Source organism: Monodelphis domestica, chromosome 2 (genome assembly GCF_027887165.1).
Source record: "Monodelphis domestica isolate mMonDom1 chromosome 2, mMonDom1.pri, whole genome shotgun sequence".
Taxonomy (NCBI): Eukaryota; Metazoa; Chordata; class Mammalia; order Didelphimorphia; family Didelphidae; genus Monodelphis; species Monodelphis domestica.
In genome coordinates, this window is record NC_077228.1 from 256,080,821 (window position 1) to 256,108,523 (window position 27,703).

The 27,703-nt window shown below is 38.5% G+C and overlaps 2 protein-coding genes across 2 annotated transcripts in view; both read left to right on the top strand.

The window, feature by feature from the left end:
* The window catches only part of NTN1 (netrin 1), a 398,385-nt gene that overhangs the window by 303,588 nt on the left and 67,094 nt on the right, over window positions 1-27,703 (top strand). The gene's annotated exons all lie outside the window — the stretch shown is intronic.
* LOC100012486 (protein tyrosine phosphatase type IVA 1-like) lies at window positions 5,336-6,351 on the top strand. Its single transcript, XM_056817512.1, has one exon. The coding sequence runs from the start codon at window positions 5,814-5,816 to the stop codon at window positions 6,216-6,218; it is 405 nt and encodes a 134-aa protein (XP_056673490.1). The 5' UTR covers window positions 5,336-5,813; the 3' UTR covers window positions 6,219-6,351.

Below are 27,703 nucleotides of genomic sequence, written 5' to 3' on the forward strand. Positions count from 1 at the left end.
AGTATTGTGTTTGGTTCTGGGTACCACGTGCTAAGAAGGAAATATGTAATTAATAATAATAATTTAATTAATGTAGCATTTTACAGTTTACAAAGTACTTTACAAATATTACCATTTTTTGTCCTTACATAAAACAACCTTTGGGAAGTAAGCACTGTTATTATCTCTACTTCATAGATGAGGAAATATTGGACTGAGAAAGGTTAATTGTTTTGCCCAGCGTCACACAGCCAGTAAGCGTCTGAGGCAAGATTTAAACTTAGGTCTTCCTGACTGCAGGTCCTGAATTGTGCCCACTGTACCTCCCAGCTCTTTCCTAATCTAGAGAACATCCAGAGGAGGAAAGCCAAGATGGCAATAGGTCTCAGGTTCATGGATATGAGAACCATCTAAAGGAAGTGGGGATATTTGGTATGAAGAAAAAGAAACTCTGGGAAAACATGATAGTGTCTGAAGACCTGTTGCATGGATGAGAGCTTTTCAAAGTCTTGACAGAAGGGACAACTTCCTAACAATTATATCTATCCAGTAGTGGGTTGGGTTATCTGAAGGTAGTGGTTTATTCCTCATTAGACAAAAACGGGATGACTGTTTGTCAGGTGTGTTGTAGAAGGAATCGGGTATGGTTTGGACTGAATGGCTGTTTAAGTTCTTGCCAACTCTGAAATTCTGTGATTCTTCCCCACTATCAGGTTGCTGACTATCACTCATCACTCTTGTCAATGCCTCTGCCTTTAAGGAACATCCCACAGTCCAGCCTTTAACAATGTTCTGGCTCTGAGCCAGGGATGGAATGTATTTAACAAGGACTGGTAACAATTTATGTGCCTAGAGTCTTGCAAATAATCAGAGGAGTTCTAAGCTGAAAAGAAAAGAGGAGGGAAGAGCTACCTACCTACAACCAACAAATTAGATATTATTTAGCTTAGCTACAATGTAGGAAAACAATAGCAGTATAGTCACTCAGAAATTTTTAGAGAACAAAATTCAAAGCTTCAAATATTTAAACCATTATTTATAAGGAATGGTTGTAAGGTGAGGTAGAGAGGAGGGAGGAAAGAAGGAAGGAAGGAATGGATGGATGAAAGGATGGAAGGAAGGAAGGAAGAAAAGATGGAAGGAAGGAAAGAAGGAAGGACGGAAGAAAAGAAGAAAGGGAAAAAGAGAAGGGAGGAATGAAGGAACAGGAGAGAGGGAGGAAGGAAGAAAGGAAGGAAGGAGCAAATTGACTTCCCAAGTATTATTGATACTTAGTGGAATGATATCCATTACTAAAATGTGGTTCTGAAAAGATAATCAAAAGGAACAATATGGTTAAAGGGATATAGAGGTGGGGCAAAGTTATTGTTATTCAGTCATTTCAGTCATATCCAACTCTTCCTGACCCCATTTGGTTCTTCGTTTGGGGGGGGGGTGTTGGCAAAGATCTTTAAGTGGTTTGCCGTTAACTTCTTCAGTTCATTTTACAAATGAGGAAACTGAAGCAAACAGGGTTAAGTGACTTCTTCAGAGTCACACAGCTCATAAGTGTCTGGAACTTAGGCCTTCCTGATTCCAAGCGCAGTACTCTGTCCACTGTGCCACCTATATTAAGAAGATATATTTATGTAAAGAAATCCAGGAACCAGAAAAGGAAAAGCATGGTGGAAAGGATTTAGGTAATGACAAATAGAGACATGAACAGCAAGGATATTGTCATCTAAGTATACTGCAGATTACATCAACAGAAAAAGGGAATACTGTAGATGAAAAATTCAGTAAAAATAGATCCTAAGCCTGGCACAGAAACATGTGGATATTTCAAAATCCCCAAATTCTGAAGTTTTATTTCTCTTCAAAATAGAACTAAATTTACTTAATTTGTGTTAGTGGTCACTTCATACTTCCAAAAATGGAGGAACAATAAGTGGAATTACATTAGAGGTTATTTTCAATAATAAGAAGAAACTGATTTCTGGGTTGAAAATTAGAGTTGCTTTGAGGGGGAAGGAGAATGACCATTCCATCTTAGAATTCATGTGAGAAGACAAGAAAAATGGCTATATTTTGACACATGCCCTATGTTTGGGAAAGGCAAATTTGTTCTATTTTTTCCTTTTTGTTTTTTAAAGCTGTATGGAGGTATGTAGTACATGGAGGGAATGAAAACATTTAGTCTGCTATGAGCTGGGAAATAAGATAACCAAGGATACCACAATTCTTTAAAAAATAAGTAAGTAGGATATAACAGAGAACCCGAAAGACTCAGTGTACAATTCTTTTTTCTGTTATTTGTATATGGAAATCCGCCAGTTTGTTGATGTTCATCAATTCAGAATCACAAAAATATAAGGTATTCTAGAAAACTAAAATACATGAACTTTAATACATGGATCTATCTGTGCTCCAGATATTTGAGGTTTCTTGATGTTTGACCTCTGAATAAGTGAAGTGTTACTGAAATAGCACTGGACTTCACCAGATTTTTGGAGTATTTTCATGTTTGTCATGCCTGTGTGAGGTAGAATGGAGCAGGTACTACCCTCTCTCCCTTTTTCAGATAAATAAATAAAAAAGATGTATGGAGAGGACCTGATGTGGTTTAGTTTGAAGGACTTAAGATATAGGAAGTACATGATAGCTGTTTCCAAATGTTATATAGGAAAGAAGGAGTTGACTTATTCTGTGTAATTCCATAGGATAAATCTAGAATCAGTGAATAGATGCTATAAGGAGGCAGAAATTTGCCTACTCAGTTTAGGGGGAAACTTCTTAATAAATCAATTCTCCAACAGTGGAGTGGACTTGCCCATGAGTTCCCTGTTTAGTGGAGGCCTTAACAGAGATAAGATGCCTTTCTGTTTTTATTCAAAGTCACCTCACATGTTATTCGGGAGCAACCAACCTCAAGAACTTCTGATTCACATTTTCTCAAAGTAAACTTCATCATCTCAGGATTGGGTGACATTTAATTGCATCCTTATCATATTTTTTTACCTCCTCAGTTGCCTTACACTTCTTATCAGGCGAGGGGCCAACAGAACTAGCCACTCTTCTACAGCAGTAGTGCTCCCTGATATCTTAGAAGTGAAATGTTAATTCTGGAATCAAGGTAGGATAATTCCTCTCTAGTCTCATTCAGTATTTCCCTTTTGCTGGGAAACTGCTAACATGCTTAGATTTCTCAAAGGAAATTTGTGAGGGGCTTGGTAGTAGCTATATGTTCACTGGGAGCTGACAGCTGGGAAAGGGGTTCAAGAGAATGTATTTCAAGGAATATGAGTTTTACTACTCAGACTTCTGGATTAGGAGTAAGAGCAGAATATGGAAATGTCCCCATACATATATCCTGCACAATAGAAGATATGTAGTCAGTATAACAAGTGGGGGGAAGGGGTCAAATGACTTCCTCAGCCCTCAGATGCCCTTAATAGCATAATAAAGTCTGAGCTCTCCTAGAGTAGACTTTGATCTGGAGTCAAGTTAAAATGTCTATTTACAGAAATTGGTTGTATTTGAACCACCACTTTTCAGAATTTTGATAGAACTGATCCATAGTATTGTACAAAGGGTACTCATCTGAAAATCAGGAAACTTGGGTTCTAGTTTTAGCTCTGTTAGTAACTTAACAGTGCTAATTTTGGCTACTCATCTTATTTCTCTGAACCTCTGTTTCCTCAACTATAAATTAAGGAGATTAAGGTTTCCGCCAGTTTAATTCTATCTCCAGCCTTCTAGAAGTCTTGTGTTGGCTGGGAAGAGGAAGGAGTGCAAGAAGATCAGACCCTGAAGAGAAATGCTGGATATTTCCAGTTGGCACTAGAGTCATGGTCCAAGGATGGCAATGGAACAGAGGCCCAGGAAGCACATCAGTCTCTTCTAGAACACCAGATATGAGCCTTGTAGGTGGGAAAACATCATGGAAGAACAGGAGCTGCTGAGCCAGCTGGTACCTAAGTCCCAGAGTCAGGATAGGGCTGTTTTCAGTCCAAAAGGCTCTGAGCAAGAGGTTTTAATCTAATTACATGCTTTATTTGAGCCAATTTGTTTTCCAATCCATCTTGTTCAAGAAGAAGAAAGAACAAGATGTGGACTCATTTATACCCTCTTGTTCCAAGCCTGTGGATAGAGTGACTTTCCTGACTGTGAAGTCTTGTACATTCACATCCAAACTCCCTCACTCAGGCTACTCCCTCTTCAGAGCTGACCACGGTGCCTTGGTGGGAAATGACTTTCATGTCACCTCTTTGGAATCACGAGAATAACATTTTCTCTTCCTCCTGCAGTTCTCTCATTTGGACAGAAAAGCTTGATTGACCCAGCCCATTTCTTTGATCCCTTTCCTTTAGGAATCTCAAAGTTACAGTTACAAGGTGTAACTGTAAAGTGACATAACTGAACAGAAACCAGCAGAGCAGACCCTAAATATCCAAAGGAATACTGCCCTCTTCAGAATACCCTCTCCCCTCCTTGCTTTCTAACTGTTGTGATATCACTCAGAACCATCATGATGGTTTTTCTTCATATTTTTTATAATATCTTCAGAATTGACCAGTTTTCATCTTTGAGGATGGATTGGAAATAACCAAAAGATATTCAGAGGCAAAATGAATAAGTAGTGGTAAAAATATGAAATGCAGTCTGAGACCCCAAACAAGGTGTCTCTATGAGAAAAATGGCTGATAAATTATCTCTGAAGGCATTGCCAAAAAGAAACTCCAGAACCACCCTGAACATTTAGTGTCCTTTGGGGTTGCTTTTAAAAGCCATCCCTCATTTGGATGGTTATGTTCTAGAGCCTATGTTTAAACAGCAGTCTTATGAATGGCAGGAATAATTCCATTTCACCATAAAGTAGTAGTATATGGAATTTTACCATTTAAGCAGATGGGAAAGCCAGGACATAAAAAAGGAAGGATCTAATCAACAGATGTTTGATTAGTCATCAGTTTTTAAACACACATTTAACTCTTTACTGATTAAAGCCATCTAAAGTTACTTTTGGAAGAAGAGAGAAAGACCCATCAAGTTCCCATAAGACCATTATTCTGGTCCCTTTACCTTTCTTTCTTTCTTACTTACTTACTTACTTACTTACTTACTTACTTACTTACTTACTTACTTACTGACATAAGTCAGTCAGTCACCTACCATTCATTAGGTTACCTGTGATGTGCCAGACACCATGCTGAATACTGCAGATACAAAGAAAGACAAAAATTAATCTTTTCTTAAGAAATTCAGAGTCGATGAGCTGCCTAGGGCCGGTTTCTCTAACCAGATCCACGCGTCTCAGCAGGAAATCACCCGAATTCACAGATATTGGAGACTCTCCGTCTGAGCCTGCACCAACACAAACAGCTGGTAAACAAGAATCCTGACTGAAGTAAGCAGTTCTGTGGTGTTCTTGGTCACACATTTATGGAGTTTCTGAAGGGCAGTGGAGACTATTGCCAGGCACAGCACGACCTCTATGCAGACAAGTGAACTTGTAGAAATTCATTACTACTCCACCAAGAAGCCCCCTTAAGAGCGGTTAACCTGGACACAAAGTGTTGATTTGAAATTGGCAGAGCATTTTACAAGAGTTCTGACCTGGATGGGGTAAACCTCAGTGCACTGCCTTTCTTTTGCCTCAGTATTACTGGATTGAAGAATTGCTGCTTCTTGTTAGGAGGTTCATTTCATTTCCCATTGCTCTCAACTTCATACTTAAAGCACTGAGAATTTCAAGTGGAGTATAGTGAAGGAGACTTCAGTTTCTTTACATCACTTCTGTATTCAAATTTTTAATCCTTTCATAACTTTATTGAGTGTTTTTTAACTAAATTGACATGGCTCGAATGAACCGCCCAGCTCCTGTGGAAATCACCTACAAGAACATGAGTTTCCTTATTACACACAATCCAACCAATGTAACCTTAAACAAATTTATAGAGGAACTTAAGAAGTATGGAGTTACCACAGTTGTAAGAGTATGTGAAGCTACTTATGACACAGCCCTTGTGGAAAAAGAAGGCATCCAGGTTCTGGATTGGCCTTTTGATGACGGAGCACCACCATCCAACCAGATTGTTGATGACTGGCTAAACCTGGTGAAAACTAAATATCGTGAAGAGCCTGGTGGTTGCATTGCTGTTCACTGCGTTGCAGGTCTTGGGAGAGCTCCAGTGCTCATTGCCCTTGCACTAATCGAAGGAGGAATAAAGTACGAAGATGCAGTGCAGTTCATAAGATAAAAACGTCGTGGAGCCTTTAACAGCAAGCAACTTCTTTACTTGGAGAAGTATCGTCCTAAAATGCGGCTGTGCTTCAAAGACTCAAATGGTCACAGAAACACCTGTAGCATTCAGTAAAGCTGAGCTGCCTATATTATTGCCTTGGAAGCAGAAATTGGAGACAGAACCTGGGGCAAATTACATACATACTAGCCATCAAATAGCTTGATGAATAAGTCTTAACGAAGCTTCCATAGGAATATTTTTAAAACAATTTTATAGGTTACAAGCTTGGCAGAAATGCAGCTTCTGTCTTTGGGTTACTAACAACCTGTTCAGACACTTAGTAAAAGATTCTTGCTGTTCAGCCTTTGGGGAAAAAAAAAAGAAATTCAGAGTCTAATGGGGGAGATATTTGTTTGTACAATAGCCAAATAATGTATGTTCAGGATAAGTTGAGTGTAGTCTCAAAGGAAAGGCACCAAGATTAAGGGGTGTAAGAAAGGATTCTTTTAATTTCTTTTGAAAATTTTTATTCTTATATGACTACAAGATTCATATTCTTCCCCCTTCCTTCTCCTTCCTTCTCCCTGGTCCCCTCCCATAGCCAACATGCAATTCCAATGGGTTTTACACGTGTCATTGATCAAGACATATTTCCATATTATTGTTATTTGCATTAGGGTGATCACTTAAAAGTCTATATCCCCAATCATATCCCTATCAACCCATGTGACCAAGTAGTTGTTTTTCTTCTTTGTTTCTATTCCCACAATTCTTCCTCTGAATGTGAATAGCATTCTTTCTCATAAGTCCTTCAGAATTGTCCTGGATCATTGCATTGCTGCTAGTAGAGAAGTCCATTACATTCAATTGTACCACAGTGTATCAGTCTCTGTATAATGTTCTCCTGGTTCTGCTCCTTTCACTCTGCATCAATTCCTGGAACTCATTCCAGTTCACATGGAATTCCTTCAGTCATTATTCCTTTGAGCACAGTAGTATTCCATCACCAACATATACTACAATTTATTCAGCCATTCCCTAAAAGGCATCCCCTCATTTTCCAATTTTTTGGCCACCACAAAGAACGCAGATATTAATATTTTTTGAACTGAAAATTTTTATTTAATTAATTAGTTTAGAATATTTTTCCATGGTTACATGAATCATGTTCTTTCCTTCCCCTCTTTCCTCCTCCCTCCACCCACCCCCATAGCCAACATGCAATTCCACTGGGTTTTACTTGTGTCATTGATCAAGACCTATTTCCATATTGTTGACATTTGCACTAGGGTGATTGTGTAAGAGTCTACATCCCTAGTCATATCCCCATCAACCCATGTGATCAAGCAGTTGTTTTTCTTGAGAAAGGATTCTTGAAGAAGACATAAGCTGAGATTTACAGAAACACAGGAAAGCTAACAGGCAAGAGATGAAAAAGGAAATTATTCCAGGTATGGGGGACATGATAATGAAAATGCTTGGAGTCTGGAGATAAAGTATCTTGTGGGAGGAGCAGCAAAGAGCCCATTGTCAGTGGATTGCGGAGTGGAGTAGAAGGTATAAGAAAACCAGAAGGGAAGAATAGCTCAAGTCATGAAGGGCTTTCAAGGCCAAACAAAAAATTTAATATTTGATCTTGGAGATAATAGGGAACCACTGGAGTTCAGTGATGCCATTGGTTGGACCTTTGCTTTAAGATCATTTTCACAGCTATGGGGAGGATAAATTAGAGTAGAGAGAGAGTGCAGGATCTGACAGTAGGTAATTAGGGTAGTTGGTCTCCTTAACTCAAGTCTCTTCTCCAATCCATTCTCTACTCAGATGACAAATGTATCTTTACAAAGCACAGGTTGTTTATATTATGCCCCCACAATCTCATTCAATAAATTTCAATGGTGCCATATCACCTCCAGGATCAAATACAAAATTATTTGGCTTTTAAAATATTTACAGCATGTATATGGGTCAAAGGTATTCTCCATAAGACAAAGTGACTGTTTCTGAATTCATTTACTTGTAAATGTAAGTGTTCATCTATTCTCAACTTTTCTTAATGAAAGGTACATTGTATATAGTACCTTTTGCCAAGAACCATGCTAGACACTGAGGATTCAAAAACAAAAATGAAGTAGTTAAGGAGCTTAAATTCAACACAAATACGGTGGGGAAAATATATATATATACAAAAAAATGTGAAAAGCAATATCTGTGGCATGGATATAAGCCAGTAGGGAAATCAAGATAACTTCCTGTAGGAGGTAACACTTGAGATGACCTTTGAAGGAAGCTAGGGATTCCATAATGAAAAAATGAAGAAGAAAAATATTCAAGACATTGAGATAGTTGGCCAAGGAAAACCATGGATGTGAAAGATGAAATATCATGTATAGGGAAGATGAAATATCATGTATAGGTGAACTAGTTTACCTGTAGTGCAGCATGCATAAAGAGGAATAATCTAAAATAAAACTAGAAACTGTAAGGAGAGGCCAGATTGTGAAGAGACTTAAAATGCAGGTATGGGATTTTGTATTTTAACCTAGAGGCAAAGAGGAAGTGATTGAACATTCTTAGAAAAGGGCGTGATGCAATCAGATTTGTGCTTTTGGAGTATCAATTTGATAGCTGTGTGGAAGAGATTAGAGAAGAGAAGAGAGAGGCCATAGAAGCAGAGATCAATGAGAAGTCTGTTATAGTCATCTAGGTTAGAGGTGTTAAAGGCCTAAACAGAAATCATTGTCATGTGAATGCAGAGAAGAGGACAGATGGGAGAAGTAGAATTGATGAGATTTGGCACCTACTTAAATATGAGAGGTGAGGGAAAGTGAAGGGTTGATGCTGATTCCAAGCTTGTGAGTCAGGGTAACTGGAGGGATTGTGGTGCCCTCAACAGAAATAGATACAGAAATGAGGATAATTTTCTGGGAAAGTCCTCTTTTGGATATATTCAATTTGGGATGTTTATGTAATATATAGAGATGTACAATAGGCAGTGAATGATTTTCACATTCACACACATGTGTATTATATGTATATGTGTGTATATATAATTTCTGACCTGTTCCATGACATCTTCTCATTTACATTAAAGCTTTGTGTAGGATTTCTGATAAATATGATGATGTAGTAGGAGTTAGAGGAGCCAAAAAATGCTCTAGTAAAGTTCTAGAAATGTTCCAGAAGGAATAATAGTAAAAGAAAACCAAGAAGAACTGGTTATGTGTTTCACCATTCAGTCCCTGACTACTCTAAATTCCCAGAATCCTAATGAAGTACTGAATAAAGACAAGCCAGGGGAGGTGGGATGTATAGCTAGGTAGCCCACTAGAAGGCCACAGCAGGAGACAGGACCAGGACAGTGCTCAGACAGTACATGACTCTGGCAGCGCATGAGGAGACCCACAGCAGAAGTCTAGAACATGGCAGCATCAAGGGTATTACAAGAGGCCACCTACCAGTACAATTGCCAACAGTCAATTCCTGGCAAAGGCCTGTGTAAGAAGAAGAAGACAGTTCCAAAAGATGATATGAATCAGCTGGAGATAGAGCTAGAAACTAGGAATTCCAATAGGAAGACTTAGGATAGAGCTTTGGAGGATACTTCCACTTAGGGGGGCAGGAGATGGAAGGTGTAATATAGCTGTGTGTTGCCTATGTAAGTTGTATGCATGTTCCCATGGGTTTATCTAAATATGACTTGGAGGAAGGCTTTGATAGATATCTCAGAAATCTTGCTTACTCCTCTCCAAGGGAGACTTGATTTCCTTCTAGAAGAGAGAAGGGGTAGGGAATCATGAACTTGTTACTGTGCTCCCTTCAGAGAGGGATACCAGCTTTAAATTATATCTATCTGATGCCATAAATATTGTTAGGCTAGGGAAGTGAGTCTTTTCTTGGGTTCAAGCCATTTTCCATACCTTAAAGAGAAAGGAGATTCCTTCTTAAGTTTGATTCCTTCTCACTGAATTCTAGGTACAAAAACAGACCATCATAAATAGTGAAGAGCAAATAAACCTATTTATCCAAACAGAAAACAGAAATCATAGGAGTTATATGGATTAGAATACATCCAAAAATATCCAGAGTAAATTAACCTTAGTAAATAGGGGTGATATTTCTCAGCTCAACCAAGAGAGTATCCTTGATCTTACCCAAGAGAAATTTCCAAGGTCTCTAAGGAGGCAAGCTGGAGGGATTCATAGACATACTAAGGAGCCAGCTTTCCCTTACATTTCAGACTTTCAAAGTCTTTTTTCCTGTCTTCCTGGTATTAGTCCCAGAGAGGGTCTAGAAACACTCCTCTCTTGAACCAGTCAGTCAATAAATATTTATTAAATGCCTTCTATGTGCCAGAAACTTGATATCAAAGAAAGACAAAAAATATTCTCTGTTCTCAAGGAATTCATAGAAAATGAAAGAGGCAACAATTTATATATAGAATAAGTTGAAAATAACCAATAGAGGGAAAACACTAAAATTAGTAGTATAAATAAAGGCTTCCTATAGAAAGTGAGATTTTATCTGGGACTTGAAAGAAACCAAGAAAGCTAGGAGTTAGAGATAAGGAGGGAGAGTATTCCAGGCATGAGAGGTGAAGATGTCTGGAAATGGCATATCTTATTCTATGAACATCAAAGAGGCTAGTATCACTGGATTGCAGATACATAGTAGAATGTAAGGTGTAAGAAGACTGGAAAGATAGGAAAGGACCTAGTTAAAAATGGCCCTTATAAACCAGAGACGGTAGAATCAAAATTCCAGTGTGAAAGGAAACATTTTTGCCTAACTTATTCAGTATATCTCCTCTACAATGACCTAGAAAATATACCAGACCAAATGGCCAAATTTCAATGTGGAAAGCCAAAAAAAAAAAATCACTATGACTCATTTTTCCAGGCTAGGGCAGCTTAGGGAGATAGACAGAGAGTTCTGTAGACACTGGGGATAAGGGTTAGCCAGGAGTATGTTGGATAGCAGAAGCAAACATTTCTAGTACCTGGGGACAGAATAAAGGCCAAGAAAGGGCACCAGTACAGGAAGCACTACAGCAGAAAGAGATTCTAGGGGATCCCTGGATTTTTAGTGGGTGCAGGAACTAGTGCCATCTGACAGCTCTATCACCCTTTACTTAGTTTGAGTCACAGTCAGAGTGGAGAGCAGTGGTTGTGAACCATTGTGAGCCCTAGCTGTGTAAGCAAGGAACAAACTGGAAATATAGTTGTATGGTTCTGATCCCAGGAGCAGAGCAATGACTCAGTTCTAGCCTTTAGCCTAGTACATAAGTCTGCAGTGGAATAATGAGAGCTGAAGTCCCAGACCAAAAGAGAACTAGCAGTTTAGTTGCTCTGAACCCTGTACAACCTGCAAGAAAGCTAAGAGTGACATAGAGCAGCAGCAGTCTACTAAAACTAGGTAACACACAAGCCAACAGATCCAAGTCTTGATCATTCCTTTTACAGATGAGGAAATAGGTTCTGAGAGTTCAAGCATCTTGAGTTTTCATGACTATTCTGCTGCACTGTTTTTAACTTGAAAAGCCTACAAGTCAAGACTAATATGGAGGGAAAGTTGGTTTGTGACTTTTTGTTCATAGGTGTTCATAGGTGATTCAATGCAGCCTTGAGGCTAAGATACAACAGAATGTGACTTGATTCTCTGCTGCTTATGCTAATTTTGGCCAGCAACACCAAGAAAATAGAGGTTCTCCTCCTGCCAGCACCACATCTTCCAGATGTTTCAGTAAATAGAGAAATTTTGAATGCTGTGGATAAGTTCACTTCCCTTGGCAGTATAATTTCTAGGGATTGTTCAAATTTAGGATGAGGTATTCAGCTTCCTACCAAACTGGAGGTTTACAGAGCCACTTTGTGGCCTTCATTGTTGTATGGCTGTGAAACCTGAACAGTCTATTAGTGCCATCCTAGAAAATTGAATCACTTCCATTTGAATTGCCTTGGGAAGAACTTACAGATTACCTGGCAAGATTGTGTACCAGACACTGACTCTCCTCTCTTGAGTTTAACTGTTAAGCATTCAAACTCTTGCCACATAGCCTGAATGCCAAATGCATGTTTACTTAAAGACTATTTTACCAAAAACTCATACCAGGAAAACACTCACATGGAGGTCAGAAGAAGGGATACAAAGACACTCTCATGGTCTGCCTGAAGAACTTTGGTATCAGTGGTGAGACATGGGAGATGGTGGCACAGGACTGAGTGTGGCATTCCTACATCAAAGAAAATGCTGTGCTCCATGTGCAAAGCAGAAACTCAGTAGCACAAAAGAAATGTGAGATGTGCAAACCTAGAAACATCTCCATCCCAAATGTTCAAATGGATTATTTGTGTCTGACCTATGGTAGAACCTTCCAAACTTGTATTGGACAGATCAGTCACAGTCAAAAACACCGTACTTAACCCCAACACTATGATGTTATTGGTTCTTTTAACTTATAAGTTAATATATATTAACACTGTTAACTTGTATTGAACTTGTAGTCCATTAAAAACTGCATGTCTCTTTCAGACAAATTACTCTCTAGCCTCGTCTTCTCCAAGTGGAAGACTTTATATTTATCCCTATTAAATTTTATATTACTCAATTTGGCCCAAATTCTAGTGTGTCCAGATCATTTTAGAATCTGATTCTATCATCTAAATTGTTAGCTATCCCTTATAGTTTTGTGTCATATGCAAATTTAATAAGTGGGTCATCTAAATGACTTTAAATGTCACTGATGAAAATCTTAAATAGAACAGACCCCCAGGGGCACTAGACTTACCTGCCTGAAGTTATCCAGCTTGTAAGTAAATGGCCTATTTAGGATTTGTACTCATGTCTTCTGACTTCAACTCTTTCTATCATGGCACAAATGACATTTGAGGAAATCTCTTATATTGTTACCTTTCATCATTTAGCTTTATATGTCTTTATATCTTATTTTCCTCACTGGGCTGTTAACTTTTTGGGTACAGCAACTATATATGATTTTGGTTTTTGTATCCTTCATATTGTTCAGCACAGACTAGATTCAGGTCTGAGACTTACATTGTATACCCCTCTCCTCCCAACCCTGCTCCCCACATACTTTTCCTCCATTTACCTAAGAAAGGCAAGAGCGACAAAAACTCCTTCCTCATGGCTAACAATCTACCATTTGTGTAGTTGATTGAGATGAAGTCCTGGGTTCATACACTGAGTAGTTGTGTAACTAGAGTGTTTGGGCCTCTGTTTTCTCATCTGTAAAATGAAGAAATTATTTTCAATAACCTCTTGAGCTCTGAATCTATGATTCTTTGATTCCTATATTAATTAATCAATCACTAGCCACATAGGAGCTAACTTTTCCTAATCCCCCACCTCCTTTTCCTCAACCCTGCCCCACCTATCTTCTACCCCTACTCTGTCTGCTTCTTCTTCTATGCCCTCTGGAACTCCAGTTCTATAAGGAATAAATTTTGCTTCATTCTGGACCTTTTTGTCTCACATTCTTTCCATTTACTAATAAGGACAGTCTTCCCTCTCCCCCAAATCCCTTCACCCTAACCACACTTTTTTGGTCACCCTTTCCAGCACCAGCTGTACATTATACAGACCCTTGACACAATGGTCCTGGAAGAGAAGATGAAATACTACTTCCCCACTTGTACTCTCAGACCCTCCCTTTAGCACCATCAGTCAGAAGCCTGTCTTCTGAAATTTACTCAGTAAGATTTTTGCCAGTTCAAATAATAGTGGCTGTTCACATAGCAGTCCCAAGGCCATTCTCCCTCCTTTCCTAAGAAGTTCAACACCTTTCTCTTTTTCTCATCTCCTTCAGCATCTATGTTAATTTTCCCACAAATTCCCTAACCTCCCAATTCCTTCATTCCACCTCAGCCACACATAGGAACAGTCACTCCATAACTCTCACCATTGTCCACAAGTATTCCACTTCCTTGATCAAAATTCTGGCATTATTTTATCTGACCAAAACCTCTTGACCATCTGTCTTTCCTACTGCCTTATTTCTCCTAAACCCAGCCTTTACCCTTTGAATTCCAATCCCTTATCTAATCAATACTTTCTTAGGCTAGTAATAGATAACATTTACCTACATTTTCAGTCTTGACCCAGTAGCCAATTTAATTCTACACTGTCCTCTACTCATAAATCCTTGTGCCTTTGACTCTTATCCCTTGCCAAGCCTTGGGCACAGATTACTCTTATATCCATCCCTTCTACTTTTTCTACATGTCCCTAAATAGAGTTGGAGGAAGTCCTATAACCAGGCTGAGTAGGTTTTATTTTATACAACTTGTATACAAGTTGTATTTTATACAACTTCAACTGTACCCTCACTTTAGCAAAATCCTTTTTTCTTCCTTCATTGATTCCCTTTGTCACAGGAATGATTTCAAACCTTTATTCTCTTTTTAAGTTTATTAATTTTTTCCCTACTCTCTCAGCTGAGGATCTTACCTCTTATTTTACTGAGAAAAACTGAAACAATTTGATATGAACTCCCTCTTTAAACTTCTCCTTTTCTAAACCCATTGACATCATCTTCCTCTCTGTATTACTTTCCACCCATCTCTGGCAATGAGTTAGCTCTTCTCATTGCTAAGGCCAACTCCTCTACATGTGTGCCAGATTCTCTCCCCTCCCTCTTTTCCAACAGATTGTATCCTATCATGCTTCCTCTCTAACATCTTTGGTCTCTACCTATCCTTTGGTTCCTTCTTTTAAAACCTTCCCTGCATTCTACCACCTTCTCAAACCACCATCCAGATCTTGCCTCTCTTTGCCAAGCATGCTCCATGAAAAAGTTGTCTATACTCACTACTTTTACTTCTTTTACTCACTTTTCGTTCCATCACAATCTGGAACATCAATCAACTAAAATTGATCTCCCCATAGTTAGCAATAATATATTAGCTGCCAAATCTTTTCTTAGCCTTCGTCGTCTGTAGTCTATCAACAGATAAATTGTTGACTATCTCTTCTGTATGTTCTTTCCTCCCTGGATTTCCATGAAACTGGTTTCTCCTCCCAACTCTATGCTGCCTCATCTTACATATTATGCCCCCTGATTATCGGCATGCCTTAAGACTCTGCATTAGACTCCCTTCCCTTCCCTTTGTTGTACTTCCTTTCCTTACCCTTCCCTCCTCAAACCCATAAATTTCCATGAGTATAATGATAATCTCAATGCTGATGTTTCACAGATCTATATATCCAGTCCCAATCTCTTCCCTGAGTTTTAGATCCAAGTGTCTGTTGGACATTTCATACTAGACACTTCATAGATATCTCAAACTCAATATGTCCAAACAGAACTCATGATCTTTCCTTCCATACCCATCCCTCTTCCAAACTTTCCTTTGTGTTGAAGGTATCATCATTCTACCAGTATTCTTCATAACTTCAGTGTTGTCCTGAATTCCTTGCTTTCCCTCCCCCCGCATATCAAATCAGTCATTAAATCTTATTTCTAGCTCCGTGACATCTCTTGCACCTGACTCTCTCATCATAGAACCACTACCTTGTTTAGGACCTTTAGTCTTTCACCTGGATTATGCAACAACTTTCTAATTGGTATCCTTGATTCCAACCTCTTCTCTTTCATTCATCCACTCTCTATTTTGCTGCAAAATTGAATATCTCAGTCTCCTGTTAAATAAACTCTAGTAGCTCACTGTCACTTCTAACATAAAAACAAACAAAAAATTCACTCCACTTTTTAGCTTTTAAAACCCTCCATAAACTGTCCACCACCCATCTTTTCAGCCTCATTAAACATTACTCCCTCTCCTATACTCTTTGATCCAGTCCACTTGTCATTCTCTCTGTTCTTTGAATGCCATATTTATCTTCTATCTTTGGTACTTTTGCACTGTCAAGCCCTTCTGCTTGGTGGAATCCATTTCCTCCTTCAAGATGGAGTTCAGAAATCATCTTCCTTCAGTATACATATTGAAACTCCCTCATATGACCTAACATTCTAATTCCTTGACAGTAAGTCAACATAGTAAATAACATAGTAACATAGTAAATGTTTCCTACTCCTCCATTCTGCCATTGCAATGCAGACATGATCCTACCATTGATCTTACCATTGCTCACAGATATTCCACATCCATGTTCATGAACTCTGAAATTCTTTTATAAGATTATAATTACCTGTTCTCTTAGCACTTCTCTCATTGATCTTTCCAGCCATAAAAGCTCTTTCCCTTCTGTCACAGAACATTCTTTCAACCACTCCTATATGTCTGTCATATTAAAGTTTGTTTTATCTTTTGTATTTTATCCTTTCAGCTAGTTCATCAGCTCCTTCTGTGCCGTGTTTCATTGGTATACTCCTAGAACCTATCACAATGTTCTGAATAGAATAGGACCTAATATGTAAATATTTATTTAACGGAATTGAAAGCCATACAGAGGTGATAAAAAATTATTGTGTATAAGCTTTGAGCATGCTTATTCATATTTTTTCAATCAGGATATCACATTTGATCAACTCAGGACTTTCAATGTGTGTGTGTAAGTTCTTAACCATTTGTGAAAATTGCTTCTTCATAAGCATTTGGAAAGGATCTAGATCCTGGTACCCTCTATTTATGAGGGTAAGACATTGGCAGAGAGCATATGGTAAACCTTTCGGGACAACATCTCCTAAATCTTCGCCTAAATTTTGGATTTGCTAGAATGTTAGAAATGGAAGAGAGTTTAAGAAACTCAGCAGGAACTGAGGCTGCTGGAATCCCTTGCTTTCCAGTTTACCTGAGGACCCTCTCCATTCATTTTTCCTTTGTGCCTTCTTTTATCTGTTTTTGATATTGGAGGAGGGCCTGACTCATGGTCTTTTTAAGGAATATATTTAGAATTGTGCAATTAGGGAGCCCTGTGATTGAGGTGAAATAATTTATATTGTTGCCTTGATGTTTCTTACACAATTGTGAGAAATAATTACCCACACCACCACCCCCAAATGCTGTATTTGTGTGTGTGTGTGTGTGTGTGTGTGTGTATACACATTAAAGAAAAATCAAGCAGTGTTTATTCTTTCAGCAAAAAGGAACTGATGCAAAGCATAGAATCTCAGATCTGGAAGGAAGCTAGGGAGTATTGTAGTTCAACTGGAAGCAAAAATTTCCTTGAAAAATCCTTTACTCCCCTCTTATAAATACCTTATGTGACTCAAATAACTCATAAAATGTTTTTGTTTCTATTGTTATTGTATATATATATGTATATGTATATATACATATATATAAAATAACATGTAGTGATTTTATAGCTCTTATTAGTAGGAAGTTCCTTCTTGTAGTAAGCTAAAATCATAGTCCAAAATGTTCATTCTAAACCACCAATCTGGAGATAGAATCATAAGATCACAAATCTAGATACAGAAGGGATCTGGTCCAACCCCCTTGTTTTACAGCTAGGTAAACAGAGACTCAGAGAGGTTAATTGACTTGCTTAAGTTCACCCAAGTAGTGCATATCAAGAGGCAAGTTTCAATTTAGATCTTTTAGCTCCAGAGTAATTTTTCCAGTAGACTAACACAGTTTCTTAGCTGCCGACCAGTGATGATCTATGTCTCTTCTGAGCCCTCAATATTTTCTGCATTAGAGACCTAAACTCAAATAAATGTCATATTATGTACACAGCTTATGGCTTATGGAAAATGATAATGTAAGGAGTCCTACTAGGTTATCATCTATTAAATAAAAGAATAGGTCCTCAGCCTTTGGATATTGATCCAAACATACAACTGTGACTCAAGGAAGACTGAAGTACTCACAAAGGCATCTTCTGCCCTTTGTCTGCAATTGAGACTAAGATGTATTAGAGGGACTCCAAGACTATTGTGGGGAATGAGGGGGGAGAGGTGAGAGAACATCTCAGTGCAGTGAATAACAGTGAGGAGATTTTTCAGTGTGGCTTATCCTACTCCACAGTACTCTTTCTCTTGGCCTCAAGCCAATTCTCAGTCTGTGTATAAATGATTTTGGGATGATTCTATTCCTGAGGTGCTGACAGTTCCCTCTAGGAGAAGGGGCCTGGCTGAGTTTCATAGGCCTAAAGCCAGAAAAGGCAGAGTGCCTTTTCTTGCAGGCTGTTGTTATGTGGAAGAAAGAGAATTGGACTAAAAGTAAGTACCTAGGTTTGAATCCTGGCACTCTCATTTAAGCTGTGTGACCTTGAACAAGTCACATAATCTCTCTGAGCCTCCTTTTCCTCAGCTGCCCTTGTTTTGTTCCCCTCTGAGTTTAAGTGAGAAATAAAATGAGATAATGCATGTAAAGTCTCTTTGTAAACTCTAAAGCCCTATAAAATCATGTCATTTTTTTCCTTCTCACTCTTCACTATACCTCTTGATTCTTTCTTGCTCCCTCCCACTTTCACCAGGTATCAGGAAAGTTAAATTTTACAGATTAAAACAGCCTCTCTGCTACTATTCTACTCACTGTCCCCTGAATACATCATGCATCGCCCCCCCCCCCCAATCCTTGCTTTTTCTACCATGGGTTCTTACTGAGAATCCTTCCACCCTTTATCACCTGTCCACATCTTACTCATCCTTCAAAGCCTAAGTCAGTTTCCATTCTTTATGGTCTATTTCCTGATCACTCTAATCCTCACTAAGCTTTCCTTTTAGAATCATAGGACTATGGATTTAGAACTTGAAGGGCCTTTACTGCTAATTGTGTGACATTCTACAAGTTTCTTGACCTCTCTGGAACTATTTCCTCATGTATAAAATGAGAGGATTGGGCCAGATGACCTCAAAGTTCCCTCCCAGCTCTAAATAGTACTTGCCTAAAGTTGAATACCTACCAATCCAGAGTGTCTAATAGTAATCTAGTTGCTAGTATTACATAGTTGACAAATGTTCTACCTTGTGACATTTCTTCTACTATTGCCTGCTATACTAAGTTCTTAGTAAACTTTTCCTTTGTTTATATATCATCTCACTAACTAGACTCTAAACAACTTTGTTTTTTAGAGTAGTCCAATCTCTTCACTTTATTGTTTTTTATTTTTGCAAATGGATTTCTGTCATTTTATTTCCTCCTCAATTGTACATAAAAACAGTTTCCAACATTTTTCAAAGAATATTGAGTTTCAAATTATCTCTCTCCCTCTAAACCTCCCAACTTCTACCCCCCCTACTCCCATTAAGATGTAAGCAATCTCATAAATGTTTCCATATTTATCCTTGTGTGGAAGGAAACTCTAATAAAAAATTAAGAAAAAAAAGAAATTAAGAAAAAAGTCTTCTTTGGTCTAGATTCAGACTCTATCAGTTCTTTTTCTCTAAAAGCAGGTGGAATTTTTTATAATGAATTCTTTGAGATAGTTTTGGACTGTTGTATTGCTGAGAATAGTTAAGTTATTCACAGATGCTCATTATTTGGTATTCTGTATTTCTGTCACTGTGTACAATGTACTCTCGGGTTCTGCTTATTTCACTCTGCTTCCATTCATGTAAGCCTTTCCAGGTCTTTCTAAGCTTGTCATTTCTTACAGTACAATAGTATTCCATTACAATCATATCCTGTAACTTACTCATCCATTCCCCAGTTGATGGATATCCCCTCACTTTCAAATTCTTTGCCTCCACAAAAGAAGTTGCTTTAAATATTTTTGTACACATAGATCCTTTTTTAAAAAATTTCTTTCAGATGCAAACCTAGTAAAATATTACTGGGTCAAAGGATATATACTGTTTTATAGCACTTTGGGCAGAGGTCCAAATTGCTCTCCAGAATGACTAAATCATTTCACAACTCCCCCATCAGTGCATTACTGTGTCACAATTTTCCCATATCCACTCCAAGTGTTATCATTTTCCTTTTCTGTCATAATAACCAATCTGATAGGTGTGGGATGGTATCTCAAAACTGTTTTAATTTGCATTTCTCTAATTAATAGTGATTTAGGTCATTTGGGGAATGACTTATATCCTTATGTATTTGACTCATTTCTCTGTGTATTTCAGAAATGAGGCCTTCATTAAAGAGACTTCTAAAAATTTGCATGTATTGCCTTCTGTCCTCTTTCCCCCTGTTTAGTTTCTGACTATTACCTCCCTCCCCCCTAATTTCTCCTCTTTTCTGTCAGCCCCACCTCCCATTCTCTTTTTTCTTTCTTCTCCTACTGTCCTGTAGGGTAAAATAGATTTCTATGCCCAATTGGTTGTTTAAATTCTTTCCTCATTAAGCCAATTCCAATAAGTCAGGTTCACATATTCCCCTCCCCATCTCCCATCTTCTTCTTTGGAAAAGCTATTTCATGCCACTTTTATATGAGATAATTTACCCCCATTCTATTTTTCCCTTCCCCTCCTCTTAATAAATTTCTTTCTCATGCCTTAATTTTATTTTATTTCTATATCATCCCATCATATTAAACTCACAGCCTTGCACTCTGTCTTCTAAGTGCCCTAATAAGTATAAAATTCTTTGGAATCACAAGAATCATCTCCCCATGTAGAGATGTACACAGTTTAACCTTACTGAATGTCTTCATTTCTCTTTCCTGTTTACTTTTTTATGTTTCTCTTGTATTTGAGAGTAAAACTTTCCATTCATCTCTGGTTCTTTCATGAGGAGTATTTGAAAGTCCTTTATTTCATTGAATACTCATTTTTCCCCTGAAGGATTATGTTCAGTTTTGCTGGGTAAGTGATTCTTGGTTGAAGTCCTAGCTCCTTTGCCCTCTGAAATATCATATTTTAGGCCCTCTGATCTTTGATGTAGAAACTGCTAAATCTTGTGTTATTCTGATTGTAACACCACAATATTTGAATTGGGTGGGTTTTTTATTTATTTTTTTGGCTGCTTGCAATACTTTCTCCTTGACCTGGGAGTTCTGGAATTTGGCTATAATATTCCTGGGAGTTATCATTTGGGGATCTCTTTCCTTCAGTGGATTCTTTCAATTATTATTTTACCCTCTAGTTCTATAATTTTTGTACAGTTTCCTTGAGAATTGCTTGAAAGATGATATCTAAGTTCTTTTTCTTGATCCTGGCTTTCAGGTAGTTCAATAATTCTTAGATTATCTTTCCCAGCTTTATTTTTCAGATAAGTTATTTTTCCAAAGAGATAGTTCACATTTTCTTTTATTTTTTCATCCTTTTGATCTTGTTTATTTCTTCATGTCTCATAGAATTATTAGCTCCTAACTGCCCAATTCTAATTTTTAAGTTATTTTTTTCTTGCAAGAGCTTTTGTACCCATTTTCATTAGGCCAATTATTTCTTTAAGAATTTTTTTTTTTTGGTGAATTTTCGAACCTCTTTTTCCATGTGGCCAATTCTGCTTTTTTAAGAAGTTCTTTTCAGTGCATTTTCGTAGATCTTTTTCCATTTGGCCAGTTTTGCTTCTTAAGAAGTTCTTCTCTTCAGTGCATTTTTGTTCCTCTTAACAGTTGTCTTATTCTGTTTTTTAAGGCATTAATTTCTTCAGTATTTTTGGTGCCTCCATTACCAAGCTATTAGCTCTTTTTTCATGATTTTCCTGTATCACTCTCATTTCTTTACCATATTTTTCTTCCATTTCTCTTATTTAATTTTTTAAATCCTTTTCAAGCTCCTCTTTTAATTTTGGGGAGGCTTAAGAGCAATTCATTTTTTTCTTGGAGACTTTGGATGTAGCAGTATTGACTTTGTTGTCTTCTTCTGAATTTGTTTTTTGATCTTCCCTATCACCAAAATGACTTTCTATGTTGAGTTTTTGTTATTGTTGTTGTTCTTTATTCATTTCCCAATCTTTTTTTTTCTTTTAATTGAAAAAAACTATTAAAATTAGTCCTTGTAACTGTAGTAAAGGGAGTACTGTTCTAAGCTTCAGCTTCAGGTTCTTTGTGTAGCTGCCTTCAGAGCTGGCTCTGGGAATCTTATCAGCTTTTAGTTCTTCCAAAGTGGTATGATGTTAGGAGAGGTGTGTTTAATATTTTCCAGGCTTGTGTTCTGGTTTGGAGGTAACCACACACACTCTCTTCTGCCTTGAGACTGTGACTAAGGTCCCCTACTCTTCTGTAGCCGTAAGAGATGATATGTGCTAGTGTTCCTCCCCTCCCCTGAGAGTGTGCTCCAGGATTGTTTCCTGGGTCTGCATATAAGTAGTACAACAAGAATCTTGCATCCACAACCAACAAAGAGATAGATCCCTGTAATATTTTTCTAAGCAATTGTCCAACATCCCCCACACCCAGACCCTCTATGACTGAGGACTCTGGAAGCCTTTGCTGATGTTTCAGCATACCCAAGGCTTGTTACCTTGGTGGTGCCTGTCCTGGTATGCTCTTTTGGGCTCCACCTCCACAGTGGTGTTCTAGATCCCTTGTGTTGTCCATCTAAGTTTTTTTGGGTTGAAAAATTACTTCATTTCATTCTTTTGTTGGTTATGCTGCTCTATAATTCATTTTGAGGTGTTATATCATAGTTTTTGGAGGTGTAGGGATCAGATGGGTCCATGTACCTTCTCTGCCATCACTCATTTTTAATAAGGATTAGAGGGTAAGAAGAATTCAGAAGGGATAGGGAAGGACTGGCTTCAGCAGGCAATGGTTCCCACCTAGTTCTATAGATTTCCTAGGTTGCTCTCATCCAGAAACATAGCAAAATGAACCTTGTTCAGTGATGATGCCAGAGAGCCCATTCCCAAGTTTCAGATAGACCTGGAAAATCTTTGGTAAAATCTGGGGGGGGGGAGTATGTCTCCTCACATGGTGTGGGTGCTCACTTGATCTCAGACTGGATGTTGTTACTGGAGTAGAAAGTGGCATTCAATCTTTCTTTCCCACACCCTCTCTATTTCCATCCCCCTTTTTCAATACTCCACCAATTGGTACCCTGGCTAAAAGAGGCAGAGGTTGCCTATCTTGGGCTGTAATGACTGTTCACATTGAATTTAGCTTGTTCAAGTCAGTTCTGGCGTCTTCAATGTGGCACTCCATGTTTCTCTGCCACTTGGAGGACCAGTTGTGGTTTTGTATCTAATTAGTTCATTGAGCCTACTGCCCCAAATGATCTGAGCTTAATGACACTGAATTCATAGGACAGGACTGGCTCCTGCCTCCACAAATCTTGCCAATGTGCTGCCTGGCATCCAGATTAGAAAGGTGCCAGATGTAAAGCCCATAGCTGGAATGAGGGCATACTTGGCTGCATCTGCCATATGCTTAGAGGTTGGCTTATATCCGGTGAGCAGGCCTGCCCAGCTGGCTTTTGGAACCTGGAAGAAGAGGCGCACAGAACAGGATAGGAGGGTAGGAAAGTGAATTGTTCAGTAGGAAATGAAGAGCATGAATGGAAACAGATCAGCTGTTGAGAAGGAGCCTCTTGGCTCTGGGAGGACTCTCTTGCCAGGCCAATAGAAGAGGTGAAAAGATTAAGGCAGAAGATGGGCTACTGTGGGAAGACCGAGAATGTTAGGGAGCCAAAATCAGGAACCCACCAGGATGTTCTTGCTGTGGGCTTGACAGATGGTGGCTTTGCTGTACACTGCAGCTCTCTTGAATACAAAGCCAAACACAGAGTTGGGAGCCAGGTAGCCATTATCTTTTCTCAACATCTTTTTCTATCACTTGGGGATAAGGAAGGAAACAGGCCCGTGAGTCACTGATCAGATGTTTTCCTTTGACCCCTGTGTCAGCACCATTGCCCATTCCTTTCAAGGCTTGTTTCTTGGCTACTCTTAGTTTAAACAACATCATTGCATTTGTCCAAAATAAAAGTCAGGAATCTGGCCCTGAAGATGAGTTGGGGGAAAGGGGCAGAGAGAGAGAAAAAGATGGTAGTCAAGTTGGGATTAAGTCCTTGGAATATGAATTTGGAAAAATCAACAAGTATTTATTGAGCATCTACTAGGTGCCAAGCCCTTTGTTAGGTACTGGGTCTACATAGACAAAAATGAAATTGGTCCCTGCCTTTAAAGAGCATATATCTCATTAGAAGTAGGATGGAAAATGAAACATACACACAAAACCATATCAAAATATATACATGTCGCAGAATATTGGTTTGGAGTGTTTCCATGGAGGTGGGTATGTGTGCTTTGACTTGGTGTAGATAGGTGCTTCCATCCATACCCCTCCCCTACACACACAGAATTAATGAAGAATTATTTCTAGGGAGGAAAACAAATAACTGGGGGCATCAGGCCTCAATATAGGAAGTATCACCTAAAATTATAAAAGCAATCTAGGGGTTACAGGAGACATAGGCAAGGAGGTACCACCCTCTAGACACTGGGGGGAGCTGGACAAGGCCAAGAAACAGGAGATAGAAAGCTATGTACTGGGAAAAGCAAGTAAGTTGGTTTATCTGGCATAGAAAATGTGCAAGGGGGTAATAGAAAGTGTTGATCAAGAAAGTTAACCAGATATTCCACAGCATATTCAGAACTGATACAGAGTAGTAACAGCCGCAGTGGTGGTAGTAGTAGTAGTAGTAGTAGTAGTAGTAGTAGCAGCAGCAGCAGCAGCAGCAGCAGCAACAGCAGCAACAGTAGCTGTAGCTGTAGTTGTAGTAGTAGTAGTAGTAGTAGTAGTAGTAGTAGTAGTAGTAGTAGTAGTAGTAGTAGTAGTAGTAGTAGTGGGAGGAGGAGGAGGAGGAGGAGGAGGAGGAGGAGGAGGAAGAGTAACAGTAACATTTATAAAGTCCTTAAGGTTTGCAAACCATTCTTGCCAAGAAAACTCCAAAATGGGGTCATGAAGGGTTGGTCATAAACAGAAACAATCCAACAACAAAAGGTTTACAGAGTTGCTGGGAGCCATCAAAGACCATGCTGTTTGACATGGTCCACGTGGAAACCAGAAACTGCAAAGCATCCCCCAGGAAGGATGGAAATGCCCACTGAAACCCCCCTAAGTGACTTGCATTATTAACATCCCCTTATTATTTGGAATTGCCATGATTATTATTCTTACTTAGCCCCAAGAAAAATAGATGAAAGCAACATGCTTGCAGGGTTAATACAGATGTCCCACTCTGTCCCCCTAGGATATATTATCAGGAGATCCCACTTACAAAATTAAACCTAAGGATTCTTATATACCCACTAACATAAGACTCTCTTTTCTAGGCATAAAAACTTCTGGCAAATCTGTGCTCTGGATTCCCTAACCTATATCTGGGTCATGTTGATTCTACCCACTGATACTGCCCTTAGCAACAATGTTTCATTGAACATCTCCCTAGGTTTTCTGTCTGTTGTTAGGTTCCATGGAAACTTGTATGTTGAGAATGAAACTGTGTGCCAAGTAGATGTGTGATCATGAGGGTATAAAATAGAGTCAGGCATTAGCCAAGGCAGAGCAGCTTATCCTGTGAAACCTGTGCTGCAGGTTGAATGTGAAAGCTGTGTCCCATCCATCATTTCGCTGACACTATCCCACCTCCAAGACCCCATCCCCTGTGGGAGGCTGGCCCACCCCACAGCACAAAGTATTTCACAGATTACCTTATTTAATCTTCATGATATTCCTATGATATAGGTACTATTATTATTATTATCTCCATTTTACAGAGAAGAAAATTAAGGCTGAGAAAAATTTCTTGACTTTCCCAAGGCCATACAATAAGTGTCTAAGGCAGATTTTCCTGATTCTAGATCCAATGTTCTATCTAGTATTTCAAGTTGCCTCTCAAGTTAAAGAACTCTGTGTCCTTACAACTCTTCACAATCATTCTAACTCAAGGTCTGTCTTTTGACTTTCATATGGGACAAGTTGAATAAAATAAATAGGCTAGCCCCTGACCCTTGGCTCTGATTGGCTTGAAATTGGTGTTTTATTGTTTTCAAATAGAGTTTGTATCATCAATGGCAAAGCAGTTTTAGAGCCTTCTGCTTCAAAATTGATGAGGTCAGAATTTAGCTACTGAAGTACATAGACCAAAAAGTCTGCAAAATGTGATTTTTACACTGTTCTTTTAAGAGCAGTTATATATTTTTCTGAAGCTTGGAATCATTTCAGGTCTTATAAAGGAAGGCGGTATACATAACAGCACCTCATTTAACTGGAGATCATTTATCTGGCAACCTCAGTGCTCCAGAACCTAATAATTAGGAAAAAGAATTATGAATAGCTTTAAAAAAAAAAAAGAGGTCACAGGGTCCAAGCAAGTTGTATTAGATTTCAGGAGCTTATTTTTAGAGGCTATGGAAGCAATTAGTCTCTACTATCCTTTCTCCAACATTTATTAGTAAATGCTTTCTAAGTAGATGATTATTTTGTAAATTTGCTAGAGAATCAAAAAGGAAAATCATCACAAAACACATGTATCCTAATTAAGTTTATTGAAGAATTAGTTCTTCATTACTTCAATAAGCATTAATTCAGTGCCTGCCACGTGCCTGAAACTGTACCAGGCACTGGATACAAAAATAAAAAACAATTCCTTCCCTCAAGGAGCTCACATTTCATGGGAACAAACAACATGTACATAGTTAAATGTAAAATATATACAAAACTAAATACAAATATTGATGGAGAAAAAAGACCTTAAAAGAAAGACCTTATAGAGGAGGTGGTCCTTTAACTTAACCTTCAAAGGACTAAGAAAGCCAAGAGATGGAAGTAAAGAGGAAGAGCTTTCAATGTGGGAAGGACCACCTAAGCAATGGCATAGAACCAAGAGATGGAATCATGTATGGAAAACAACAAATTGGCCTGTATGACTAGAACAAAGAACATTATAGGGAGTCTAGAGAAAATGGCTGAAGCTTTAAATGTCAGGGTGGTTTCTGTTTTATCCTAGAGATAATAGAGAACTATTAGATCTTGATCAAGGAAATGACTTGGTTGGACCTCTGCTTTAGATACCAATTTGGTATTTCTGTGGAGAAGAGACTAAAGAGAGACAAGAGAGATGAATGAGGATCCATTATAGTAATTCACATGAAAGGTGGTAAAAGCCTGAAACTAGAGAAAGGAAACAGATTCTACACCCTAATGAGGGAACTAAGAAGACTTGGCAACTAGTTGAATATGAGGAATGAATGAGTGAAGAAGCAAGGATTATCCCTAACTTATGAACCTATTGCCTTTGACCAAAAAAAAAAAAGTTAGGGGGAGGGATTGGTATTTGTGGAAAGATAAGTTTTATTTTGGATATGTTGAGTTTGAGATACTTGTGGGACATCCAGGTGGGACATCAGACTTTTGGTAATATGGAAGTGGCATTTAGTATGAAGATTGTCTGCAGATTTGGGTGTACACTGCATAGAGAGAATAGTGGAACCATTAGAAGTCGATGAGACCAATGAAAGAGTATTAAAAAAAAATAAGAGAAGTGGACCCAGAATAGAGCTGTGGGGAGCTCAGTCAATTAGAAGGTGTTAACCTAAATGATCCACCAAAAGAGCTTGAGAAAGAACAGTTATATAGACAGAAGAGCAAAGACTGAGTGGTATCATGAAACCTAGGTAAGAGAGAATCTCCAGAGGAGGGAGTAGACCGTGTCACCGAAGAAAGATCTACAAAGATAAAGAATGAAC